The sequence below is a fragment of the Balaenoptera physalus genome (genome assembly GCF_965194825.1).
Source record: "Balaenoptera physalus genome assembly, chromosome: 7".
Lineage (NCBI taxonomy): Eukaryota > Metazoa > Chordata > Mammalia > Artiodactyla > Balaenopteridae > Balaenoptera > Balaenoptera physalus.
The window spans coordinates 953,631-977,819 of NC_138886.1; the positions used below are offsets into that span (position 1 = coordinate 953,631).

Sequence of the window (24,189 nt, forward strand, 5' to 3'; positions counted from 1 at the left end):
TACCTCCTTGCTTCCCCAGACCCCGGGCCCATCCTTGGCAGCCCACCCTCTCCAGCTGGCCCCCTCCCCTCCCCTGGCCATCTGTAGAGGCCCTGCACCCAGCTCAGTCTAAGTGGTCCTGCCTTCTGCAGCTGAAGGAAGTGGCCACCAGTGCGCAGGGGAAGCTGGCAGCCTCCTCCACTGCCCAGTCCAGCCCCTCACCCTCCCGGACCACAGCCCATCCTCTCCTGGACCATAGCCCATCCTCTCCTCCCGCACACCTGGCCTTTCCAGTGCTCGCTGGGGACGCCCAATGGATCTTTTAACTCCGCTTCTCCACGGGACCAAGTGTATTTGGTGACAACGACAATGGCTGAAAAGAAAAGCAAGTTGTGAAAATGTTTTCTTGCTGAACTTCATGTACACAATCGTGTGAATAAAAAGTAAATACATTCAATAAACAGTACAAAAAAGGGGAAAGTGATGGATCAAAACTTTCTTTACATTATGTATTTTCTCAAAAACAAGGGGAATACTTACACCAACATATCCATTTTTCACATTAATGAATAACATTATAGACCAGTTTCTGTTTTTGAGTCTTACTATCTGCAAATTTCACAGGGCTTTTGTCACAATCAGTCTTTTTTCTTCTTGTCGTGTTCAATAGACAGTCCAGCCATATTTGTCCATCTATTTTCACTCGTAGTTGATCAAAGAATACTTTTTATTGACCTTAATAAACTTGTGGTAATTTTCTTTCACTTGAAACCACAGATGCACCAAGTTAGGAAGAACCATATGTACGTCCTGCAAATTGTGATTCTGTCAGTGTCTTTGGTCAAAGCCGATCCTGGTGCCTTTCAGACATCTCCGCAGTTGAAAGATTGTAAATTCCAATGAAAACTCTGAGTGGCTGTATAGAACGACAGTGTTGAAGTAAGTCGGGCGTAGTGGCGGTGCTAATGCCACCTGCTTTGCTGTTTCAATGCAGGAGCGCAGAGTTCTGCCAGGGCTGGAAGTACACATGACACCCAAATGTTAGGAACGTCCCCCCGAAACACAGGGTGTAGCTGATTTCCACGTAGGATACAAAGTGTGCTGGAGTTTGCCGGTGCCAGCGGCCGACAGGAGACATTTTGAGGAGGAGTATTTGTATTTTATCACTGACATGATTTAGGATTACTAAATGAACCTTTAGCTAATTGCATCATGTACGATCTACCCTTCGGGTCCCAGAGTGAGGGGGGTCATCAGAGGCTAGCTGCGCTGGCTCCAGGCAAACCCAGAGGCCCCGGCCCCAGAGCAGGCTGGGCTGCAGGGAGGGGCTGAACACTGTGTAGGGACAGCTGGACCCCAGATCCTCTCTCCAGCCCACACAGCCAGGCACCTTCCCTCTCGTCACTGCTATGGAAGGCAGGAGGTGATGAGTCCAAGGGCTCTCTAGCCTAGGGACGCCGGGCTCAGTTCTTCCCCACGGCGGCCACCAGGCTGGCAGTCAGGCTAAGCAGGAAACAGTGGGTTGGCCAGATGTTGCTCTTTGGGACCCTCAGACGAAATGGCTCTGTCCCACCCTGATCGCCCCAAAGAGGAGCCCACCCTGGCAAGTCCTGCCATGCACACGAGGCTCCCAGCTGCTCCCAAGGGCCACCCTCTTGGATGAGACAGACAGCCAAGGGTTGGGACAGTTGCATGAAAGACAGAGATCAAAACAGATGAAAGGAGGGGGAGGGAGGGTGCAGGTACCTGAAAAAAAACGTGACCAGAACTAAACTTGGTAACCTCAGAGGGACAGAGAGAGGAATATGTGGAACAGGGTGCTATAAATTTCAGTGCTGTAGAAGGAACAGATAGACTAGAGCAGGGAGCACTTAGAAAATAAAAATGTGAGATCAAATTAAAGAGGAAAGTCAGTGAAAGGGTTGTAAGTTGAGGAAATCTCCCAAAATGGAGCAGAAAGAAAAGGAGTTAAAAATAGAAAAGATAAGGACATTCACAGCCCCAGGAGGGAATCTAAGATCTTAGTGATAGGAATTCCAGAAAGTGGAAACAAGCAATGAAGGGAGGAAGTTATTGAGGAAAGAGCACAAGAAAACATTCCCAAACTGAAGGGCCTTATTATCCAAATTTAGGGGGTCTAGAGTGTGGAGCACATGGTGGGGAAGCACATCAAGGCCATCACCCTGAGGTTGCATAGAAAGGAGGGCAAGTAGAAGATCCTAAAACTTCCAGATGGGGGAGGGGGGAGGGAAGGGAGAGGACAAGGAGGGAGAGACAGAGACAGAGGCAAAGAGAGAGAGTGAGAAGGGAGAGAGAGGAGGAAGCCCACACAAAGCAGGTCATAAATAAAGGACTGACAACAAGAAAGACATGGGACTTCTCAACAGTAATATGGAAACTAGAAGACAATAGAGCCTGACTTTGAAATTCTAAGAGAAAACATATTCCAACCTGTAATTTGTTGCTCAAATTATCAATCAATCACCCTGAGAGTTGATGACGGGATAAAGACATTTTCAAACATGCTGTGTCTCAAAAAATTTTCCTCCCACGTAGTCTTGGTCTGAAAGCTTCTAGAGCCTGTCCACCAAGATAAGAGTGAAAGGAAAGAAGATGCTGGCATTGGCTCCAGGAGAGAGGAGAAACTCCTCAAAAGACAGTTCCAGGCTTGGGTCTGGAAGAAGCCCACCCAACTTTGCTGGGGAGAACAGGCTGCAGAGGATGAGGCTTGGGAAACACAGGGATGGCCAGTCACCTGATGGGTGGAGAGGAGATTTACAGCCCTGACAGACAGTCTGGGGATGAATTAATGGGGGTAAATAAAAATGAAGTGAATTAACACGCAGCTAACCAAAAAAATTAGAGACACTTGTCAACACAAGGAAAAAGTGATAGGGGAAAGGAAGTAGAATCATAATGCATTATGTAGATCTGCTGTGAACAATACTTGTACAGTCATATTCATCAAAATACTAACAAAGGATGTAACCAATCACTTTTAAGTTAACAATGAGTAACAAGTAGCTTGTTGGTCTGTTGATCCAACCTGACATAGTTAGTTTCCACAGGGTGTTCAGCCCTCTCAGCCCCCTCAGACCACTCCTTTTGCCCTGCTCAGTCCAATTCACTACCCGTGCTCCCCTGAGCACTGCCTTCACCCCATGTTCACACCCCCATCCTCCACACTGGCCAGAGGGCTCTTCCCCAAAGGAAAACCTCAGTGGGTTACTCCTAATCCCCAAAGGCTACTTCTTTTCACAAAGTGTCTGTCTAGGGACTTCCCTGGTGGTGCAGTGGTTAAGAATCCGCCTGCCAATGCAGGGGACACGGGTTCGAGCCCTGGTCTGGGAAGATCCCACATACTGCAGAGCAACTAAGCCCGTGCACCACAACTACTGAGCCTGCGCTCTAGAGCCTGCAAGCCACAACTACTAAGCCTGCAAGCCACAACTACTAAGCCTGCATGCCACAACTACTGAAGCCCACGTACCTAGAGCCCGTGCTCTGCAACGAGAGAAGCCACCGCAATGAGAAGCCTCCACACTGCAACAAAGAGTAGCCCCTGCTCGCCGCAACTAGAGAAAGCCTGTGCACACAGCAACGAAGAACCAATGCAGCCATAAATAAATAAATAAAATATTTGACTACTAGTGAAATTTTTCCCAATTTGATGAAAAACATTAATATATAGATCCAAGAAGCTCAGCAAACCCAAGCAGGATAAATATGAAGAAAGGTATAATTGGGCACATAATAGGAACCCCCTCCCCCCCCAAAAAAGAGAAAATCTTGAAGCAGCCAGAGAACATGTCACATTACGTGCAGGGGACAATGATCAAAATAGATATGAATGACAGATGATTTATCATTGGAAACAATGGAGATCAGAACACAATGGGACAATATTTATAAAATATATCCTTCAAAAATAAACACGGCAATTCCTCAAAAAATTAAAAAGTCACCATATGATCAGCAATTCCATTTCTGGATACATATGCAAATAACTGAAATCAGGGTCTCAAAAAGATATATGTACATCCATGTTCACAGTAGCACTACTCACAATAGCTAAATATGGAAGCAACCTGTGTTCATCAATGGCTGAATGGATAAGCAAAATGTGGTATGTACATGCAATGGACTATTATTCAGCCTTGAAAAAGAAAGAAGTTCTGACATAGGCTGCAACATGGATGAACCTTGAGGACGTTATGCTGAGTGAAATAAGCCAGTCACAGAAGGACAAATATTGTAGGATTCCATTTATATGAGGCTCCTAGAATAGTTAAAGTCAGAAAGTCCGAAAGTAGAGTGGTGGGTGCCGAGGGCTGGGGGAGAGGAGGAATAGGGAATTAGTGCTTCACGAGAACAGAGTTTCAGTTTTACAAAATAAAGAAGTCTGGAGATGGATTATGGGTGATGGTTTCACAGTATCATAAATGTATTTAATGCCACTGAACTCTACACTTTAAAAATGGTTAAGATGGTAATTTTTACGTTAAGAGTATTTTATCACAATAAAAAATGTTTGTTTACAGAGGGGAAAGGGATTACACAAAAGCTGGGCTGCCAGGAAGTGGGATCATGGGGCCACCTCAAGGGCTGTTGGCCATGGTGATCACGAACTACCTTTAAATGTGTGAGTAACCCCTCCTTCATGAGGTGTACAGACCTTCACATTTACTAGATTTTACTGGATAGTATTTAGTTGATAACTTTTAATGCTAATTTTCATCAGGGAGGGGCTTCCCTGGCGGTCCAGTGGTTAAGACTTCGCCTTCCAGTGCAGGGGGTGTGGGTTCGCGCCCTGCTCAGGGAGCTAAGATCCCACATGCCTCGCGTCCAAAAAACCAAAACATAAAACAGAAGCAATATTGTAACAAATTCAATAAAGACTTTAAAAAATGGGCCACATAAAAAAAAATATCTAATTTTCATCAGGGATACAATATTCAAGTTAATATCTTTATTTTGGAAATATAGAAATAGCCACGTTTTATCTTTGTTTTCCAGAAGGCTACAGAATTCTCTTTTCTCTTCTCCATGAATGAAGATGTGTGACACTGGTTACTTTAAACAAGGCAGGCAGGAGATTCATTAAACAGCAGTGGTGTGGCACCTCAGGGGAGATGTGAGCTGCTCACCAGGCCTCTTGAAGCTGATTCTCCATGCCACCTGCTGCAGCTTCGCCCCCAAAGCTACTCTCCCATGGACCCTGAGTAAATCAGGAGCACCCAGAGCCAGGAGGGGGTGAGCGTGGGTGACCCGACAGGGAATGGGTCGGGGGGAGGGGCACAGACACCTGTACCACCTGTGCCCTGGTGGTAGCTCATGCCACAAGGACAGAGGCTGCAGAGGTCTCTGGCATCAGACCTGGACTCCTGACCAAGGGCCAGATGTGATGATGGCTATCCTGGCAGACACCTGCACGGACAGAAGACACCAAGGTCTAGGATGCCCCCTCTCTGGGCTGAGCCAACCAGGGCAGGTGCGACACCACAGAGCTGATGCAACTTCTCCTTTGGGGATCACAGCCCTCAAGAGAGGGCCTCACTCGAGGGTTCCCATGGCCGGGTGTTGCTTAAGTTCCAGGAGTAGGATATCTTGACTGAAATAGGTTAAGACCGCTGTCTCTTTCCAAGCAGCCCCCTCTCTCTTCACACTCTTCCTGGGCCCGCTGCAGTGACCACAGGCATTTTTGGGACCCCACTAAGAGGAGCCTGAGTTGGGGTATATGGGATATTTTTATGCTGTTCACAGTCTTGCTGGCCTGTCCTGGGGCAGGTACGTCTTCTACAGCTGCCAACTACCTACCCGCACAGCGCCTGGAGCTGGAAGTACGCGGAGCAAAGGAGAAACAAGGTTTGTCGTATGAACCAAATGGAAGTCTGTGCAAAATTGTTAGCAGAGGACTCGGCTGTCCTGACTCCTGGATAGAATGTGTGGATCTAATTACGGAAAACTCAGCCAAAGTTGGAGTCGACTCGGGACTGGCCTGTACGGTGCACCCTCAAGCCTGCCATGCATGTCAATTACCCCAAACAGGAAGAGATCTCTGCCTACATCTTGGGCAGGAAGGTGCCTCTACTTACCGTCAGGCAGGAGGAAGGAAACTTCCCTCCACTCCCCAACACCCCAACAGCCCAGCCAATCAGACACTACAGCAGTCCAGCCAACAGGAAGCCTCCATTGGGCCCCCAGCTCCCCGAACTCTTTGGTTATCACAGCCCGTCCCAACTCCCCCTTCTCCCTATAAAAGCAAGTTCTTCCTGTTCTCCCGATTTGCCTATGGTCTGCCACAGTTTTAATATTCTGAACTGTAATTCCTCTGCATTCCTAAATATACTTGCTTTTGCTGGTAAGATAACTGGATATTATATTATTAAAGTGTACACATTTATCAGAATTCCTGTGTTGTGGAGCATAAACCTATAAGAATGCTACAAAAAGCGAGAACATCTATGCGAAGCGCAAGTATTACCCAAACCAAGGTCGACGCTAGCAATCAGAGACAAATTTGATCACACAAGTTAGAAAAATGTCTGAATTGTCTTTCTGTTCTTTCCATAAAACAATTCTGCAAAGTCATGATGCGGCATTCAATGAGAATACGCCAAAAATGAAAGCAAAAGCATTAGAGATGCATTCATTAATTCATACAAACGTTATTTTTCTGAATTTTGTGATGTGTGGCATTTGTCAGTTTTTAAAAATTTATAATTTATTGACTTATTTTCTCATTATATAAGATTATCATAAAATAACTATAAAATATTACAAAGTTATTGTAAAATAACTTATTCGTTATATTAGCTATACGTTATATTACATACTGTAAAGTTATGCATACATTATATTATTCAAAATATACATGTTATACAAAAACATTCTCTTTTGTAACTAATTTTGTTTTTATAATTTTATATATTTCCTTGGAGTCCTCCCACAAAATATATTTGCTTCAGGCCCCACCTAACCTGCACCCTGGCCCCCATCATTTTTGCATCACGTGAGCAGAACTCCAGAGAAACAGAAGAACTTCCATTTGCGTGCAAGGTGACCAAAAAAGGCATGAAACAGAAACTAACCTCAACTGCAGGAAAATCGATGAGGCTAGCTTTCCCTTGCATCCAGTTTGCGCGCCCACCTTGCCTGCGAGAGGCCAGGCCAGGCCGAGGCTGGTCGATCCCCATCCCCAAAGGTGCGACCAGGAAACCAGGTGTGGACCCCAGTCTCCCTCCCCCTACCTGCCCCACCCCCGAGTCCCCTCTTCTCCCCTTCTCGCCCCGGCGCACAGCACCCGCTACTCACATTTCCCCTTCCCTTCCCAGTACTCCTCTTCACGTCCTGCGCCCCGACCCCGTTCCAGAGCCACCCTGCGCCGCCTCCCCAAGCCGGGTTCCCCTTCCTCCCACCCACTCATCCTCTCGCCTCCCCGCCCACGGCCCCTGTACCTCTCATTGCCCCACATGCCCCTCATCACCCCCCAGCGCTCCCAAGCGCCCTTCCAGCTGCCCCTTGCCGCCCCCCCACCCCCCCAACACACACACAACGCCCCCCCCCAGGAGCCACGCGCCTCGGCCGCGACTTCTCCCGCCCCACTTCGCGCACCTCCGGCGTTTCCACAGACGAGCCGGGCGAGGATTGGCCCCGAGCCGCGGGAAGTGCCCGCCCCCGAGCCGCCGGCCAATGGGAGGAGGGGGCGGGCCCGAGGCGGGCGCCGGAAGCGGCCGAGCGACTAGGGGACGTCGCGACGCCGGGTCTCGAGCAGCTGCCGCGGAGCCGCCGGACGGACTGCCAGCCCCGCCTGCCCCGCCATGGCTGAGAGTGACTGGGACACGGTGACGGTGCTGCGCAAAAAGGGCCCCACGGCCGCCCAGGCCAAGTCCAAGCAGGTGCGGGCGCAGCGCGGGCCTCGGGGCCCAGGAGCGGCCGGGCGGGCGGGGCGGACGCGGGGCCGGGGGCGGGGAGGACGCGGGGCTGGGGGCGGGGAGTGGGGACTGGAGCGGGGACCGGGTGGGAGCGGAGCGGGGACAGGGGGCGGCGACGGGACGGGGGCCAGGGGCAGGAGTGGGAGACAGGGGCGGGGTGGGGGTGGAAGGGTCCGGATGGTCTTAGGGCAATGATACAGGCCTGCGGGCGAGGCGCTGGACCTCTTGGTGGGGACAGGTACATAGGGACTGGAGGGGAGCGGGGCGAGGTTAGCGGGGTGGACCTCGGGGCGGAGATGGGGGATGGAGCGCAGATAGGTGGTGGGTCCAGGGAAGGGATGGGACAGGGGCACGGTTGCCTGGCACCCCCGCCCCAGGGTCTCCTTCTCGGTTCTGCGGGCTGCCGGGTGCCTGGCCAGTCTGCTGCCGCCTGTGGAGCCCACTGAAGCACATTGCCGGTCGTAGGGGGTCCCTGGCCCCAGGCTGAGGTGGCCTAGGACCCAGCATGCGGGTGGACCTTGCGTCCCCAACTTGCAAGGGTAGCCGGCATGCCCTGAGGGGTATGTGGGGCAGAAGGTTCCCTGGCTAGTCCATCAGGGGTTCGTCTGTGAGTCGGTGTGAGGGAAGAGGGGAAGGGCAGTTCAGTCCCCACCCCTGCTTGTTTCTACTCTCAGGCCGCCTTGGGCCAGCCTTAGACACGCAGTGCCAGGTCTGGGCCAGGACTAGCTTTGGCCCTGGTGACCAGCATTCATTGACCTGCCCAGGACTTCTCAGTTAGTCAAAACCAAACTCACTCTCTTTTTTTTTTTCCCAAAGGAAACTTAATAGCCACAAGCTAGGAATCGTGTGAACAGCTCTAGAAAGCATCTGTGAACATGTCACACTGAGAATGTCGCACAGTCATGTCTCTGAGGTGTCAGAAGCTTCAAGAAATACATTACGTTAATATTCGGTGACTGTAGATCAAGGGGTGTCGCTGTTTTTGCTGATGTTTGGGACGGGGGCTGCAGGCTTTGCGCGACGTACTGTCTTTTATTAGGAGCCGGATTGGCTGAGGAAGGCCAGACCAGGTCCTCACTTGACGTTCCTTCCTGCTTTTGCAGGAGAGTGTAGTAGAGAGGTAAATCTATTTCAAGTGTGGGTTTCTGAAAGGACTCCATTAGCACATTTTCTTCAGCAGCAAAGATGTGAGCTCTTTCTGTTTTCCTTAGCAGGAGTTTATTGAGAGTTGCCTGGATATTTGGTTGTAGAGGGATTTGTATAACAAGCTTTGGTTTAAACCCAGCATTTACTTGTCAGTCCTTGAAAAAGCATCAGGTACTAGGCACGTAGCACGGCGCTTAGGGGCATGAGCTCGGAGCTCACGGGCTCAAAAAGCACCAGGCGTTAGCAGTGCGCTGACTGGCTGACAGCAGCCTAAACTGGTGTTTGCCAGATACTGCAACGCTAAATTTGACCGAAACACACTTGCTAATTTTCTAGGCCATCTTAGCAGCTCAGAGACGAGGAGAAGATGTGGAGACTTCCAAGAAATGTAGGTACTCGTGCGTCCCCTCGCGAAACCAGGGGCTGCTCTTGGGGTTCGTATCTGCAGATGCGTGCGTGCTGCCCCCGGGCTGTCAGCGTGGCTGCCGGCAGCTGAAGCCGCTGCAGAGCCGGGAGCTGTCAGAGGTCTTGTCAGGGCAGCTGTGGCCGGCACAGGTCAGGAGGGATTGTTCTCCCTCCTTAGTCCACGGATTCTGGACTTTGTGCTCTTGGCCCCACTTTGGGTGGCCTGGCTTAGCACGTCACCCGGGGCACAGGGCGCCTCTCGGGCCTGGTTCCCGTTCTGAAACGGCTCTCCTTCGGCTTTGTTGCAAACCCTCTCCTCTGCTCTTGCCTCGCACCGGTCCAGGGGCCGCCGGCCAGAACAAACAGCATTCGATCACCAAGAACACAGCCAAGCTGGACCGGGAGACGGAGGAGCTGCACCACGACCGGGTGACCCTGGAGGTGGGCAAGGTGATCCAGCAGGGCCGGCAGAGCAAAGGGCTGACGCAGAAGGACCTGGCCACGGTGAGCGCAGCGGGTCCCCCCCTCCCAGGCCGTGGCCGGGCAGGCGGGAGGCGTGGGCTCCGCTTGCCTGGTGACTTGAGGCCTTCAGTTCGCTCTTGCCCTGGGAACCCTGAGGCCTCTGGGGGGGCCACACGAGTCAGCTGTAACGTCCTGAGCTGCTGTCCGCTCAGGCCCTCGGCCTGCACACTGTCCCGGGGGGGGCGGCGCCTGAGGCGTCTCACCTGGCTGTGTTCTAGTCCCCCAGCATCTCCTTCTGGAACTGATGTGTGCAAATACACGTTCTCTTTAGAAAATCAACGAAAAGCCACAGGTCATCGCGGACTATGAGAGTGGCCGGGCCATTCCTAACAACCAGGTTCTGGGCAAGATCGAGAGAGCCATCGGTGAGTGTCCTGCCATCCTTCAGTGGGTCTCGGCTGCTGCTGCCTGACCGGGCGCAGCACGGCCGCCCCTCCTGGGTGGGGTTGGTGAGGAGGGGCGCAGGAAGGCCCCTGGGGCCCCGGAATTCTCTGGAGCCTGAAGAAAATTCCCACGAGCGAGTAGCGTCTGGGCGCCTCCCCCTTTGGCATCTCCTCGAGCCCCCTGTGCTGTGGGCCTCGCTCTCCCTGCCCCGCCCCCAGCATTGGCGGCCGCGGGGCTCCCAGAGCGAGGAGGCCTAGTTCTGGGAAGGGGCGTCCTCTGTCCCCGCGAAGGTGGGCAGGCACGTGCTCTTCAGGGTCAGGCGTGGAATCTAGTGTGGTGGGCACCGTGCTCATCGGCGTCCCGCCCCTCCCCCCGCGCCCCCCCTCCCCGCCTCCAGTGCAGCCTGGCAGCCCGCGCTCAGGGTCGGTGAGGGTGCCGCTGCCCGCTGCGGGCCAGCGGGTGGGGGTGCTGCGGCGCTGCCCTGTGCCTTGAAGATCCGGGGGGCGAGCTGCAGTGGTCATGGGCCGGTGGCTCTTTCAGGCCTCAAGCTCCGGGGGAGAGACATTGGGAAGCCGATCGAGAAGGGGCCGAGGGCGAAATGAACACAAAGCCTCGAAATCAGTGCGTTCCGGCTGATCTCGTCTGGCTGGTTCCCCTTGACCACCAGCGCCAGCGTGGGTCTCCTCACGCGGCTGTGCGGAACACAGGGCGATAGCCCTGCCCGGGAACCCCCTCTACCCGTACCTGCTGTCAAACTAACAAAACCTTGCGGAGTGTTTGCTTCTCCTGATTATTTTCCTCCCTGTCCCCGTCCCTCGCGTGGGGTGCAGAGCGCTGCCTTCCTCTCCCCCGGGGTCTGCCCCGGCACGGGTGCGGCTCCAGGGAGCTCGGAGGGGGACCACCGCGCACAGGGTGGGCGGCCGCCGTCTGGGAGAGGAGCTGCGTCTCCAGCCCGGCCCGTAGAGAAGCTAGTAAACATGTGTCGCCCTTCCTGCTGGTGCTGAATCCTTGCTGTCCAGTCTCGTCTCGTGTGCCCGCAGCTCCCCCTCCCTCTGGCCCACGGTGTGGCGAAGGGCTGTTTTCATGAAGCAGTGTGGGGGGAGTCTGAGGGCCAGGAAGGCCGCTCTGCAGGCTGTTCTTGTCACCTCTGCTGGGACAGTTAGTGGGCGTCCATCAGCTTCTTGGCACCAGACCCTGGCCCTCCTCTGGCACTGAGTCCCTGGTCACATCATTCCGTGCAGAGCCCAGTGGGCCGGGGTGGCAAGGTGGAGCCACCTGGGCTGGAGTCCAGGGAGCACCTGGCCGTGCACGTGTGGCCGTCACCCCCTGCCCCAGGACAGCCATGCCCGGGGGGTCTTCCAGACCTGTCGGGTGGTGTCTGAATCTCCCTCGTGGAAGATCAGAGCCTGGGACTGTCCCTAGGTCAGAAAGACTCGGCTCCATTTTATTAGATGAGGGTGGCATGTGGGCGGGGACCTTGACCATGGGAGGGTGGACACGGCGACCTTTATTTGGGACAGGGGACACAGGGCATTCCTCCTACAAGTTCAGCTCCATGCCACCTTGGACCCAGTGAAGTGTCTGCTCCTAAGTCTGTCACCAGCACCTCTGGGGATTTCTCTCTGTCTTAATCAGATGCAGAATCGCCCAGTGAGGCAGGGCCCCTGATGGGCCCTGGGTCAGAGTTCCACTAGGTTGGCCGGAGGCTCGCTTGGCCTGGGGCAGGGGCTTCTCAGGGTCCTGCTGCGCCTCCCTCCTGGTGCCTCTAGCCCCTGGCGCCGTCTCCGTGGCCTGCCTGTTTCCAGTCTCCTGAGTCACTGAGGCACGTGGGAGGGGCCCCCAAGCACATACTCTTGGGCAGGTCGGGTTGGGTCTGGGGAGCCCGAGGAGCCCCCGCTTCCTGCTGACAGGCAGAGCAGGACGTGCAGACCTCGACCTTGGCTGGCCAGCGGGGGTGTCTCTCGTGGGCCGGGGCACTTATCGCTGGGGTGTGTAGGTGCAGCCCCTGTGAGGGTGAGGGATGCAGGGACTCGACGTGTCCTGGGTGGGTGGGGAAGGTGTTGGTCCCTGGGCCAGGTTGCTGAGGAAGGGGGGGAGCTCAGGTGAGGAGCCAGGGTCTTCTCCGCGTCATCTACTGGTCGTTGGTGACCGATGCTGGCAGGGTGACATGGTCCTAGGAGGAAGGAGGAGCTCTGTGACCACCGGGCGGCGGTGGCCCCGCGTGCGGGAGGGTCCTGTTCACCATCCAGCCGAGTGCAGGGCTCAGGGGCTCCTGCCCGCCGCCCCCCCAGGGCTCCTACCGCGTTGAAGAGAATGTTGTCAAAGCTGGGGGCCACGGCGTCTGTCTCGCCCCAGGAGGGGCAGCCCCCCTTCTGCAGCCAGCGCCGTCCCGCAAGTCCAAGCAGCGCCAGCAGCACGAGGAGGAGGAGGGTGCCGCCAACCGCAGCTGGCACCGACGTGGCCACTGCTGTGTTTCCTGTGGGCGCAGGGCACGTGACCCGGGATCCGCGCCCTCCCTGTCAGCCCCATGCCCGGGCACGGCTGTCCCCACAGCCCTGAGGACTTCTGGGCCCCCCGCTAAAGGAGGGGCGCCAGTCGTGCCCACACAAGGCTCCCAGCTGAGGCCGGGCCCTGGCGGGCAGGCGGCTGCCAGCTGCAGAGCCGGGGGAGTCGTGGCCCCAGGCTAGAGCCCCACCCAGCCTTTGTCACGAATCAGCAGCAACCGCAGGTGCTCCAGCAAGAGGCTGGCTGTGGTCTCTGGCCTGACTGGGAGCGGGAGCACGGAGTGCAGAGGCCGGGGAGGGGCACCCCAGTCCTGAGGGAACAGGGACCAGGGGCGGCCCAGCCTGGGGTGGGGCACAGCGGGCGAGGGAGGGGATGGTGCAGGGCCCGGCCCGGTGGCTCTCCTGGTCTCTTGGGCCAGGAGCAGGCCGCTGGCAGCCACGTGGGCCGTGAACCACCGAAGCTGGTGGAGGCCCAGACCCGGAGCAGGGCTTACCCTGGCTGGGTGTAGGCAGCTGGCAGCGTTGCCCGGCCAGGTACTCAACATCATCCAGGGCAATGGGCCCCAGGGCCGGCTGGCCGCCCAGAGTGGCTTCAAACACGATCTAACCGGGAGGGAGAAGAGGCTGGGTGGACCCGAGAAGGAGGATGGCCCCTCCTGAGCTCCTGAGGTCTCCTGGCTCTGGGCGGCCCGGCCTCACCTGGAACTCCTCGGTGCTGGCCACTTCCACCTGGCCTTCCAGCCACTGGTGCCGCAGGCGCCCGCCCGCGCCCCACACGGCCAGCTGACCCCGGGCGCTGCTCAGGAGTACCCTCAGCTCGCCCTTGTCTGAGAGCAGGGGGCCAGGGGTGTCAGGCCCCCGACCTGGCGGGAGGTGGGGCTGCCCCCGTGCCCGGTTCCCCCAGCACCCATGCTGCCGGCCCGACTCACAGAAATGCTCAGGAAAGCCCATGTGGTACCAGAAGCGGAGGCAGGAGGCCTCGGTGGCGGGCAGTGGCTGGCTGCGCAGCCAGGCCGCTCGGCCCCCTGGGCCCAGCACGCCCGTTTCGAAGAGAGCAAAGTGGCCTGGGAACGAGAGAGGGCGCGGTGCCCCGCGGACCCGATGGAGCCGGCCCCCCCCCCCCGACCTTCGGCCTCTGACCCTGGCGGGAGCCTGGCTGGGCTGGGCCGGTTGGCCTGGGCTGGGGTGAGTGAGGTGTGTGCCCGGGGGTGTGTATGGCTCTGGGGTCCCTTCCCGACTCAGACCCACCTGCCTCTGTGCCCAGGGTGTGGTCCACAGGGGGCTGGGGGTAGCGGGAGGGCGTGGTTCCACTGCTCCAGTCCCAGCTGTACCCGCCCAGGCCAGGCCAGGGCAGATGGTTCCAGCCACACAGACCAGCCTCAAAGTCACAGGAAGCTGCAAGGGACTTGGGCAATAAGCGGCGCTGCCCCCATCCCCGGGGCACCACCACTGCGGGGGGTAGAGTTCAGGCCAGGCGTCGTGGGGGAGGCACGGAGCCGGTACCACCAGGAGCCAGGCAGGTCCCAGGGCCAGGCCACGGGCTCCCACCTGGCCGAGGGCAGGGCCCGTCCTGGAGGAGCAGGTCGTCCAGCGCGACGTAGGAGCGCTCCACGCCGGCGGCCACGGCCTCAAACACCACCTGGGCGGGCACAGGGCGGGGGGGGCTCGCGTCTGGTCGGCACTGGACGGCCCGTGGGGGTGAGGAAGGCCCTCCACCCCTCTCACCCTCCAGGCCCGCTCGGCCTGCAAGTCCACGCTGCCCAGGCGCCAGGCAAACCCTCCGTGGGTGCTGATGCTGAGTACCTGCCTCCTCTCGGCCTCCTCCACGTGGACCCTCAGGGTGCCTGCCGCCCGAGCAGCCAGCCCCGGTCAGCAGCAGCGGGGCGGCTCCCCAACGGCCTCCACGTCAGGGCCTGAGGGGACCCACGGCCCCTGCGCCCGGCAGCCCCTCACCTGGGTTGCGGAGGCTCAGGTGGTACCAGAAGGTCAGGCAGGTGGCCTGGGCCAGGGGCCTGTGCTCCTCCGAGATCAGGGAAGCCACGTGGCCACGGGGCAGGGCCTGCGGGCTCATGTCCACCACCATGTAGTGCCCTGGGGGGTGCCAGCGTCAGCCTGCCGGCCCCCCCTCACCCCGCCCCTGCCCCCCAGCTCCCCACCCCCACCCCACGCCTCTGCCCCACCCCCTGCCGGCACCCTGAGCCGTCTCTGTGGTGTGGTCTGCAGGGGGGCCCCAGGCCGCCTGGCCCGTGGCGTTGGCCTGGCGTGTCCAGAGGCCCCGGCCCCCCGTGGAGAAGCCGCAGGCCGAGTCCTCGAAGGAGCAGCGCTTGGGGGCCCAGCAGGGCCCGGGCCGCACAGCCACGTCGTCCAGCGCCATGGTGCCGTGGTACCCGTCCCGGAGGCCCTCGAACAGCAGCTGGGGGGCAGCGGGGGGTCAGCTGGCTGAGGCCTTGCCCTGCCCACCACTGCCGGGCACCGGGCCTCACCTGATACTTGGCGCTGGAGTCCTGCGGGTGGTGGAGGGTGGCCCGGGCCTCATGCCAGCGGTTGCCGTGGGTGCCAGACCGCGACCACAGGTGCCTTTCTCTCTCTCCTTCTCGCCTCATCGCCAGGCGCAGAGTCCCTAGGGGGAGGCGGGGTTTGGAGGGGACAAGAGCCCGACTCCTGCTTCTCACCCCCTCTAGAGCCCCGAGGGTCCCGGAGACAGAACTCGGGGCCCCCCGTGGGCCTCCACTGTGGCCCCGCCCAGCACGGGGTCTCACCGGTCTGGGGCCCGTAGAGGTGGTACCAGAAGGAGAGGCACTCCTGAGCGGCCGCGGGTGTCTGGGGCCAGGTGAGCAGGTGGGCACCGGGGCCCTGGGCTGGGGGTTCCGTGGGGTCTAGGAGCATGAAGTGGCCTGCAGGCGGGCCATGGGGCTGAGCCGCAGAGACGCCAGGCTGGGGACACTCAGCCCAGCGCTCCCCTCTGCCCCCTGGGAGTCCGGTCTGGGAGCCCCCCAGGGTACGAGAGGCCGCTCTGAGTCTGAGAGCTGCCCCCGGGTCGGGGCGCCCCGCCTCACCTTGGCCCGTGGTGTGGTCGTACCCAGGGCCACGGCTCTCGACCCGGTGCCAGTGGGCATCTGTGAGGTGGCCGGTGTGCCAGCCGCAGGTGCCCCGCTCAAAGTTACAGGAGATCTCTGGGGGTGAGGCACTGGGGGGTCAGCAGCCCCTGCACCCCTCCTGAGCCCCGAGAGGGTGGGAGAGACTTGCTCCCGGACTGGGGACTCCCGGGGGTCCCTCGAGGAGGCCTGGGTGGGAGGCCCCTGGGTGGGGACTGGGCCACGGTGGTCACCTTTCTCGGTGACCGTCGCAGGGCTGCAGTCCTTCAGGGTCACGCTGTCCACCCCCGCGCCCTGCTGGCCAGGGCCGTCCAGGTCCAGCAGCCCAACGAACTCCAGCTTCACGGGGGCGTGGGGGATGGGCCGGTAAGTCAGGGCCGGCTCCGCGTGCCCACCCCCCGCCCCAGGCTGCCCTCCTCACCCGGAAGGGCCGGTGGCGAGCTCCGAGAAGGACCGTGTCCACCTTCCAGCCCCCGGAGCTGCTGCCCGCGGCCTGCCACACCAGCTCACGGCTGCTGCCCTCCACCACGACCAGCTCCAGGAAGCCTGGTAAAGGGTCACTGTGGGCCAGCCCGCCCCGCCCCCGCCCCAGGGCTGGGCAGAGGGCCTGGAGGGACAGCGGTACCTTGGGGGTGACTCTGAAAATAGTAAGCCATGTGGAGTTCACAGCGGGGGCCAGAGGGGCCCAGGGTGGGTGTGAGGACGCGGGCCTGCTCTGCCAGCTGCCCCCAGGCCCTCTGCACAGACAGGAAGTGCCCTGGGGAAGAGTGGGCCTCTCAGAGCTGATCTCTGAGAACCGGGGACACCCCCCAATTCCGAGACCCTCCCCGGTGAAAAGAGGCAGAGCGGGGACCCTTGTGCGGGTGCAGTTGCGAGGCAGGCTGCAGGCTGCCCTGGGCGGGGCACTCGGGCCTCACCAGCGGCCCTGCTGGCGTCCGTGCCAGGGCTCCCGCTGTCCTGGGCCGGGAGACGCACCCACTGCAGCCGCCCCACGCTGGCGTCCTCCCAGCCCCCGGCCGAGGGGGACTCGAAGTCCGTGGTGCCTGCAATGGCAGCCGGTGTGAACGGCCCCGCCCACCGCTGCGAGCGGGGCGGGTCTGGGGGAAGGGAGGTGAGGGCTCCCCCCACCCAGCTCCGCCTCTTACCGCATTCCTGCTCGTCCTCGCCCCCAGGGCACTGCTGCTGGAAGTCACACAGCTGCTCGGGGGGGACACACAGGTCCCCACAAAAGAGATGTCCGGGCTCGCAGAAATTCCAGGGCTGCAGGCTGGACAGCTGGGACCGGGGACCTGGAGCCCAGAGCCCAGGAGGTGGGCCAGCCACCTCTGTGGGGACAGAGCAGGAATCAGGCAGGTGGGCGGGGCCTGTGCTTCTCCTCACGGGGGCCCGGGGGGTGGGCAGGGGGGCGCCCAGCAGGCTCACCTGGGACTGGTTTGCAGTGGTCAGACAGGATGAGGTCATCCAGGCCCACGACGCCCCCCGGGCCCGTCTGCCCGGCCAGGAGGATCTGAGGGCAGAGGTGGCTCTGTCATCCCTGGGTCTGCTCCCTCGAGCCCTCTCCCCACGACCCACACCTCGTACTTGTCTATCGCTGGACGCCCCCTCCCATCACCACCCCAGCTCTGCAGGAGGGGCCTCGGCAGGCAGCCCCTCCTCCGCTCTGGCTTGCCTTCCTGCTGAGACAGCGGAGGGGCCCAGACCGGACTCCCTGAGGGGCCCCTGGACCTCCCCACGTCCCTGCATGATGCTGCCCTTGCCACCCTCACCCGAAAGGGGTGCTTGCTCTGGATGTCAACGCGGTCTCGGACCCAGGCGGCACCCAGTTCCCCGTGGCGCCTGCGCAGCAGGACAGCGGCCTGGGGGGCGCCAGGGCTCCGCGTCTGCAGGAACACCTGGAGGCAGCCGGCCTCGGACCCGTGCAGGTAGTGATAGAAGGTGAGCTGGAAGGGGAGCGAGCATGTCAGGGGAGACTCTCCAGGGCCCAGGTGATCAGGGTGGCCACCTGTGTCCCCCACCCGCCTCACCGAGCAGTTCCGGGGGGCCGAGGCCTGGAACTCGGGGCTGGAGAGGATGGCTGGGGCGCTGGGCTCGGCCACGGACACCAGGAAGGAGCCTGGGGAGACAGCAGGCGTGAGCCGGGGTGGCCGGGGTGCTGTGGCCGAGCGTGGCCCGGGTGGCAGATGGGGTCCCCGGGGGGCCTCACCCTGTGCGCTGTTCCGGCTGTGGTCACGGTGCGGCCAGGCGGGGTGCTGCAGGCCGCCCGCACTGCGGTTCCGGGCCCAGCCGTCTGAGTGGTTCCACAGGCCCAGGTCCCTCTCAAAATCGGTGGCCGTGTGGTGGTCTAGGGCGGGAAGCGGGGCTCCGGCTACCACGCGGGGCCTCCTCCCTGGGCCCCCCGCCTCCCCGGGCCTGCGCTGATGGCCCCAGCTCCAGGTGGACACGAGTTGCCTCACCCCCAGAAGGACCGTGCCAAGGGACAGCCCCCGCCCCTGGCCCCGCCAACCCCCGGCTCACTGCAGGTGGGCGTGTCCTCATCTGAACGGTCCCCGCAGTTGTCCTCTCCGTCGCACAGCTGGTGGGGCTCCACGCAGGCCTTGTTCTGGCAGTGGTGATGCCCCAGGGGGCAGTGCGCCTGCGGGGCTAGGGTGGGGGAGGGTTAACCCATCACCCCACCCCAAGGCTCCGGGGCAGGGCAGCTTGGGGAGAGGCTCAAGGCCGGAATGAGGGGACCACGGGCTCCTGCTAACCCCTCCCCCACCCAGGTGTGCGTTCGCGGCCTGGGGACCTTACTGGGCAGCCCACAGCTCCAGAAGGCCACGTCGTCCAAGGCCACAGCACCCCTGCGGGTGGCGTTTCGGGTGGCAGAAAAGGTCACCTGAAGAGAGCGAGGTCCCTGGGATCTCAGGCAGAGCTCACACCCTCCCCGCTGCCCCCACCATCCGGACTGTCCCCGTCTCACCCTGAAGTCACCCTGGATGCGGCCGGTGGGCACCACCAGCTCCTGCCAGCCTGAGACCCAGGGCCCCGAGCTCTGCCACAGGGTCAGTGTCTCCGCACCGTGGGTCAGCTCCAGCCGCAGCTCGGCCACACCTGCAGTGGGGCGTCCCAGGCATCTCAGGCCCCGGGACCTCCCCCAGCCTGGTGGCCCCTGCCCCAGGGCCCCTGCCCGTCCCGTCCTGGGGGCGCCCTCCCGTCTCTGCGGCAGCTCCCCTTCCTTTCCCGGTCCCTCCCCTTGGGACCCGCACGCGGGGCGCACGGTCCTGGGCCCGCACCTCCAGAGGCCACGTGGTACCAGAGGCTCAGCTCGCAGGAGGGGGCTGCCTCGTGCAGGGTGGGGGAGCGCAGCGCTGCAGTGGCTGCCTGTCTCCCACGGTGTGTGCCAGCAGCCGCGTACCAGCCTGGCCGGGCCAAGAGGTCAGGAGACCGGGCGGGAAGCACAGAGGGGAGGGCTGGTGTGGAGACCCGCCCAGGCCTCACCGAGGTCAGTGCCCAGAGTGTGGTCCGAGCGCGGCCCTGGACCCTCCGGCGCGGCCCCTGCCCTGTCTCGGAGCCAGCTGTAGCCTGAGGTGCTGATGTCCCGCCAGCCACAGGAGTCCTGCTCGAAGTCGCAGGTGAAGGGGGCGCCCAGGGTGGGTGAGGCCCCGTGGTAACCTGGAGGGCAGGTGGTCAGGTGGGGTGCCTGCAAGCGCCGGCCCTGCCCGCTCCCTGCCCGGCCCCGGCTCACCGCACTGGGCCTCGTCAGGGCAGCCCCTGCAGTCACACACGAAGTTGCACACGGCCTCGCGGGGGGCTCTGCAGCGGCTGGGGACCCAGGCCCAGCCCGGGGACCTTGCTGCCAGCAGAGAGACAGCCAGGTGGCCTGGGGTAGGGAGACCCCACATCCCAGTTTGCCTGGGACTGTTCCATGGCCCAGAAACTGCTCAGACTCGGGCATCCCAGGACATAGGTCACCCTGCTTTGGGGTCCAGGCCAGGAAGTCATGCAGGGAGGGGGCTGGGTCTGTGTCTGGGGGCCTGGAACCCAGAGAACTGCCACCTGGGGAGTCCCTGTCAGGGCCAAGCAGAGAATGACTGAACCTGGAGAGGCTGGCTGCGTGTCAGGATGGGGGGTGGTGCGTGGGCGAGCGAGGGACCGAGGACCCCTGATGTGGGGCACTCCCTGGGGAAGAGGACAGGAGGCCAGCAAGAAGCGGAGGGGCTGCCAGCAGGGAGCCCCTCAGGGGGTGCATCAACGGGCGGCCCAGGCCCCCCAAAGCTCTGTCCAGGTCAAGAGTGGCTGACTGCAATCTGCTTGCAGGGCCCTCTCACCTTGGAGCCCAGGTGGAGACTGAGGCCAGGGAGAGCAGCACGCTTCCCCGGCGGGGCCGTCCCCAGGACCCCAAGGGCTCGCCTGCGTCCCCCACCGCAGGCCGTCCGGGGCCTGCAGCCCTCCTTCTCTGTAGGCCCAGCACCCGAGCCCCCGGACATTGCTGCTTCGGGAACCAGGCCCGACGACTCACCCAGGAGCAGGACCAAGGCGGGCAGGAGGTGGCCGGGCAGAGACATGGTCAGGCCAGAGGGAGGGAGACCAAGGGGCAGTGTGTACACCGGCCAGCCTGGTGCGGACTCTGCCTGGTTCTCAGCCCGAGGCCCCACAGGCTGACTCTACTTTAATTGGAGAGCGGGGCTCAGCCCCATCTGTACCTGAGGCCCCTCACCTGGCCCCGCCCTGCGCTGACAAGGACGGGCGCCCGGCTGTAAAAGCATCCAGGAGAGGGGCCCCTGGCCTAGGTGGGCTCCCACCTGCCTGGCTCCTTCAGGCCAAAGGTCAGGCTCCGACCATCATGCCCACTGCTGCCCAGCCCTGCCGGGTGGAGGCCCCACTGGAGACAGCACCGAGTGACACCGGCCTCGGCCGCTTCTCCTGGGGTCTCTGTCCCCACGCCTGTTGGGAATTCAACTCAGCCTGGCCCAGGTTGCCAGTAGGAAACCAGCTTGTGCAAACCCCACACCCAGCCCCTGAGTTCCCTGCATGGGGGGGGGCAGCCCCAACAACCCGGGACGTTGGCCTTCTCCATAACTCAGCCTGTGGGTTCCTCTTCGCTTGCTCACTTACAAACGGTGACCAGACTATTCGTCAACAAGTGTCCTGAACAGCGTGGGCTGGACGCTGCCAGGCACAGGGTCCAGAGGAGCCTCGAGACTCTGGGGCTTGTGGCACCGACTCCTGTGGAGGATTTGGAGCCAGGCTCCACCCACAGTTTACTACCATGCGGCCTGGGGAGCTTGTCTCACCTGATCCTCAGTTTCCTCATCTTCATTTTAAAATTTATTTATTGGCCGCGTCAGGTCTTAGTTGCGGCACGTGGGATCTTTTGTTGTGGTGCGCGGGCTCAGTAGTTGCAGTGCGTGGGCTTAGCTGTCCTGCGGCACGTGGGATCTTAGTTCCCTAACCCCTGGTCGAACCCGCATTCCCTGCATTGCAAGACGGATTCTTAACCACTGGACCACCAGGGAAGTCTTTCGTTTTCACACGCGGTCGCAATGGCGCCTGCCTGGAGAGGCTCCCGTGAGGGTGCTGGAGGCCCACAGGAGGCTGGCACAGCAGGACCACAGCCTCGGCGAGGGGCACCTCCGCTCCCCACAGCCCTGTGCGAGAGAAGGGTCCTGGGAGAGGGGCTCCCAGCTCCGAGTCTGAAGCCCTGCCTGTTTACTTGGAGCGGAGCCTGTGGCTGCGGCGCAGTGCTGTGGGACCTGACCTTGGAGTCAAGGGGTCGTAGACTGCCTGACTCGTGACCTCAGTTGGCAGCTGGCCAGGAGGGTGGTTGCTGGCGCCTGCCCTCCCCGCACACTGGGATGGGTCCCCGCCTCGGCAGGCCCGAGGGACTCAGCCCTAGCTCCTTGCGTAAAGGCTCATCAGGCCTCCTCCCAGATGTCCTTGGGGATAGCAGGTGCGTGGAGAAGCAATCAGGCCATAAATGGGGGCATCAGCCCAGGGGCCCCCTTATCAGGCCCCAAAGGGCTGAGTGTGCACTGCCACTCCCTGGGCCCCCAGGGGTGGAGCGGGGTGAGGGGCAGCCAGAAGTGACCCGCTGCCCCCACTCTAGTCGGGGGTACAGAGAGGTGACCTAGGAACAAACAAGCCAAGACACACAGCATTCAAGGACCAGCGGAGGTGACGATGCTTTTAATTCTCCCCAGAGAGGTAACCCTGGGCACCGAGGCCTAGCTAGGGTGGCAAAGCGCCAGGGGGTGCAGCCCAGCCTCTTGGGAGGCGGCCTGGAGAGCAGAGTTCCGAGTGGGCTGCTGGAGGTGGCTGGCCTTGGGTGGGCCTCAGTAGCCGTCGTCGGCCCAGGTGACCTCGTAGTCAGGGTACCTGGCTTTGATCTTCTCAGTGGAGATGGAGTGCTGGGCGCGACCGTAACCCTGAAGGGAGAAGGCAGCTCTCACAGCCCGGTCCTGGCTCTGGGCGCCCGGTCAGCAGGGACACCAGGGGACAGCTCGGGAGGGGGCTGTCATCCCCTCCGACCACCCCAGGGCGCTCTCCTGTGGAAGCGTGGCCACCAGTGTGAGCAGATCTTGAGGGAGGTTCCTCTAGCTGGAGGCCCAGACCCCTCTAGGTGCCCCCGTGTATCTGCTGGTAGCTTGGTGAAGGGAGGGGCAGGGGCCTCTCAGTTTCACCCCAGCACTGATGGCCTCAAAGCACTAAAGGATGACAGCAGTCAGGCCTTTTGGACCAGGAACAGCACGCAGCCCGCCAGAGCAGAGGAGCAGGGGGTGGCTCCCTCCCACCCTGTGTGTTTCTTGTGTCATGCCACATGAGAAATGGGGAGCCTACAGGCCCTGGATGGAGGGTTCTGCCGCTGAGAAGGGCCGGAAAACTCTGAGCACCCCAGGTCAGGCAGCTTGGAGGGCCAGGTCTCCCCAAGCTAGGACTGGGGCCCTCGGCCCACCCAGGCCCGAGGCTGTGGGCTCACCATGGAGTAGCCGTACACGTGGATCTTCTTGTCCTGGCTCTGGTGGGAGATGCGCCCGCCCCCCAGGCACTCGCAGTCATAGCCTTTCTTCTGCATCTCAGCTGATACCTTGTCGTAGATGTCCGCTGGGATAGGAAGGGGGGCTCAGCATGAGCCCTGGCTGCCCTTGGAGGCTGAAGGGGTCTGAAGCCTCGCTCTGAGCAGCTCCCTCCCCAGGAGAGGAGACCCTCTGGGACGGGATGAAAGGCAGGAGGGGGTGCACCCAGGCAGGGGCGCTGGGACTAGGAGGGAGGAGTCGGGCCATGGCAGCTCCTTGTTTCCAGGACCATCTGGATACTCCAGACTCTGGGTACTCCACGCTCCTCTGGGCGAGCCAGAGATGAAACCGGGTGCAGGATCACCTCCCACTACGCCCCTCGGCCCCGCCCACAGCCGTGGCTAGTCCCGCCCACAGACGCCGGAGACCCCGCCCACGGACGCCGGAGACCCCGCCCCCTGGCCCTCCGCCCCGCCCTCACCGTGGTACTCAGCCCACTTGTAGCCACGCACGATCTCTTTGCTCTCCCCGGCCGGGGCCCCGGAGGGCGGCACCGCGTGGACTCGAATCAGCACATACTTGAAGACGCCGTCGGAGTCGATGTCCACGTCGGGGATCTGGGGGAGGTCCGCCGCCGTCATGTTCCCGGAGCACGCTCACCCCCTGCGGCCCGCGGCCCTTCCCCCACGCGACCCAGGGCTGCGCCAACAGTGCGGGAGGCGGGGCCTGGGAGCCCCTGACCAATCCCGCGGGGTCATGCTGCCAGAGCCCAGTGCCTCAGCCAACCACGCGGCCAACCCGCGGCACAGACTGGCCAATCGCGATCCAGCTCCTTGCAGCCCGGACACCACGCCGGTTCCGCTTAAAGAGGAACTTGGAACCGGGAGTAGGTGGTGACTCAATCCAGCCCACGGAAAAGTTCCTTTCCAGGGGGCTCGGGGGTGGGGGGCGGGGTGACAGGCCCCTTTGGTGGGGGTTAGGAGGCCCATGAGGCCCAAGGGACGCGCGCCGGCCCTGACCCCCTCCCCCACCGTGACCGAAGGCCTCCCTCCCCCACACCGCTCCCGCTGTCCGCTCCCGCTGTCCCTTGGCTTCTCTCCGGGTTTCCCCCCCTGTGCCCGAGGGCCTCCCTCCCCCGTTCCCCACCGAGTCCGAGGGCCTCTCTCTCCTGCTTCCCACGCCGCGTTGCTCCATGGTATCCCTCCCCGGTTTCCGAAGGCCGTCCCCC

The 24,189-nt window shown here is 61.1% G+C and overlaps 3 protein-coding genes and 2 long non-coding RNA genes across 5 annotated transcripts; 2 read left to right on the forward strand and 3 right to left on the reverse strand.

Moving 5' to 3' along the window:
• Nucleotides 1-474: 474 nt before the first annotated feature.
• LOC309664356 lies at nucleotides 475-7,430 on the reverse strand. Its single transcript, XR_014265718.1, has 2 exons — nucleotides 7,071-7,430; nucleotides 475-994 (listed from the first exon to the last, which is right to left on the reverse strand). It is a non-coding gene; the product is annotated as an uncharacterized lncRNA (long non-coding RNA).
• Nucleotides 7,431-7,656: 226 nt separating this feature from the next.
• Nucleotides 7,657-11,361, forward strand: EDF1 (endothelial differentiation related factor 1). The gene is given in 7 exon segments (XM_082469538.1): nucleotides 7,657-7,722; nucleotides 7,724-7,771; nucleotides 7,773-7,877; nucleotides 9,396-9,447; nucleotides 9,808-9,968; nucleotides 10,258-10,351; nucleotides 10,911-11,361. Coding segments are annotated over 7 exon segments (573 nt in total). The 5' UTR covers nucleotides 7,657-7,671; the 3' UTR covers nucleotides 10,973-11,361.
• Nucleotides 11,362-11,793: 432 nt separating this feature from the next.
• Nucleotides 11,794-20,271, reverse strand: MAMDC4 (MAM domain containing 4). The gene is given in 24 exon segments (XM_082469541.1): nucleotides 11,794-12,543; nucleotides 12,671-12,846; nucleotides 13,369-13,477; nucleotides 13,574-13,701; nucleotides 13,804-13,938; nucleotides 14,123-14,269; nucleotides 14,423-14,513; nucleotides 14,600-14,718; nucleotides 14,828-14,965; nucleotides 15,068-15,287; nucleotides 15,358-15,494; nucleotides 15,634-15,768; nucleotides 15,931-16,047; nucleotides 16,595-16,726; nucleotides 16,887-17,294; nucleotides 17,392-17,476; nucleotides 17,736-18,310; nucleotides 18,484-18,609; nucleotides 18,760-19,117; nucleotides 19,119-19,211; nucleotides 19,213-19,367; nucleotides 19,447-19,620; nucleotides 19,694-19,814; nucleotides 19,817-20,271. Coding segments are annotated over 24 exon segments (4,008 nt in total). The 5' UTR covers nucleotides 19,904-20,271; the 3' UTR covers nucleotides 11,794-12,501.
• On the forward strand, nucleotides 18,891-21,285 carry LOC309664359. Its single transcript, XR_014265721.1, has 2 exons — nucleotides 18,891-19,010; nucleotides 20,266-21,285. It is a non-coding gene; the product is annotated as an uncharacterized lncRNA (long non-coding RNA).
• An 820-nt stretch (nucleotides 21,286-22,105) lies between these two features.
• PHPT1 (phosphohistidine phosphatase 1) lies at nucleotides 22,106-23,753 on the reverse strand. The gene is made up of 3 exons (XM_082469539.1): nucleotides 23,443-23,753; nucleotides 22,925-23,049; nucleotides 22,106-22,373 (listed from the first exon to the last, which is right to left on the reverse strand). Exons 1-3 carry the CDS (start codon nucleotides 23,600-23,602, stop codon nucleotides 22,281-22,283), a joined length of 378 nt encoding a protein of 125 aa, XP_082325665.1. The 5' UTR covers nucleotides 23,603-23,753; the 3' UTR covers nucleotides 22,106-22,280.
• Nucleotides 23,754-24,189: the final 436 nt, after the last annotated feature.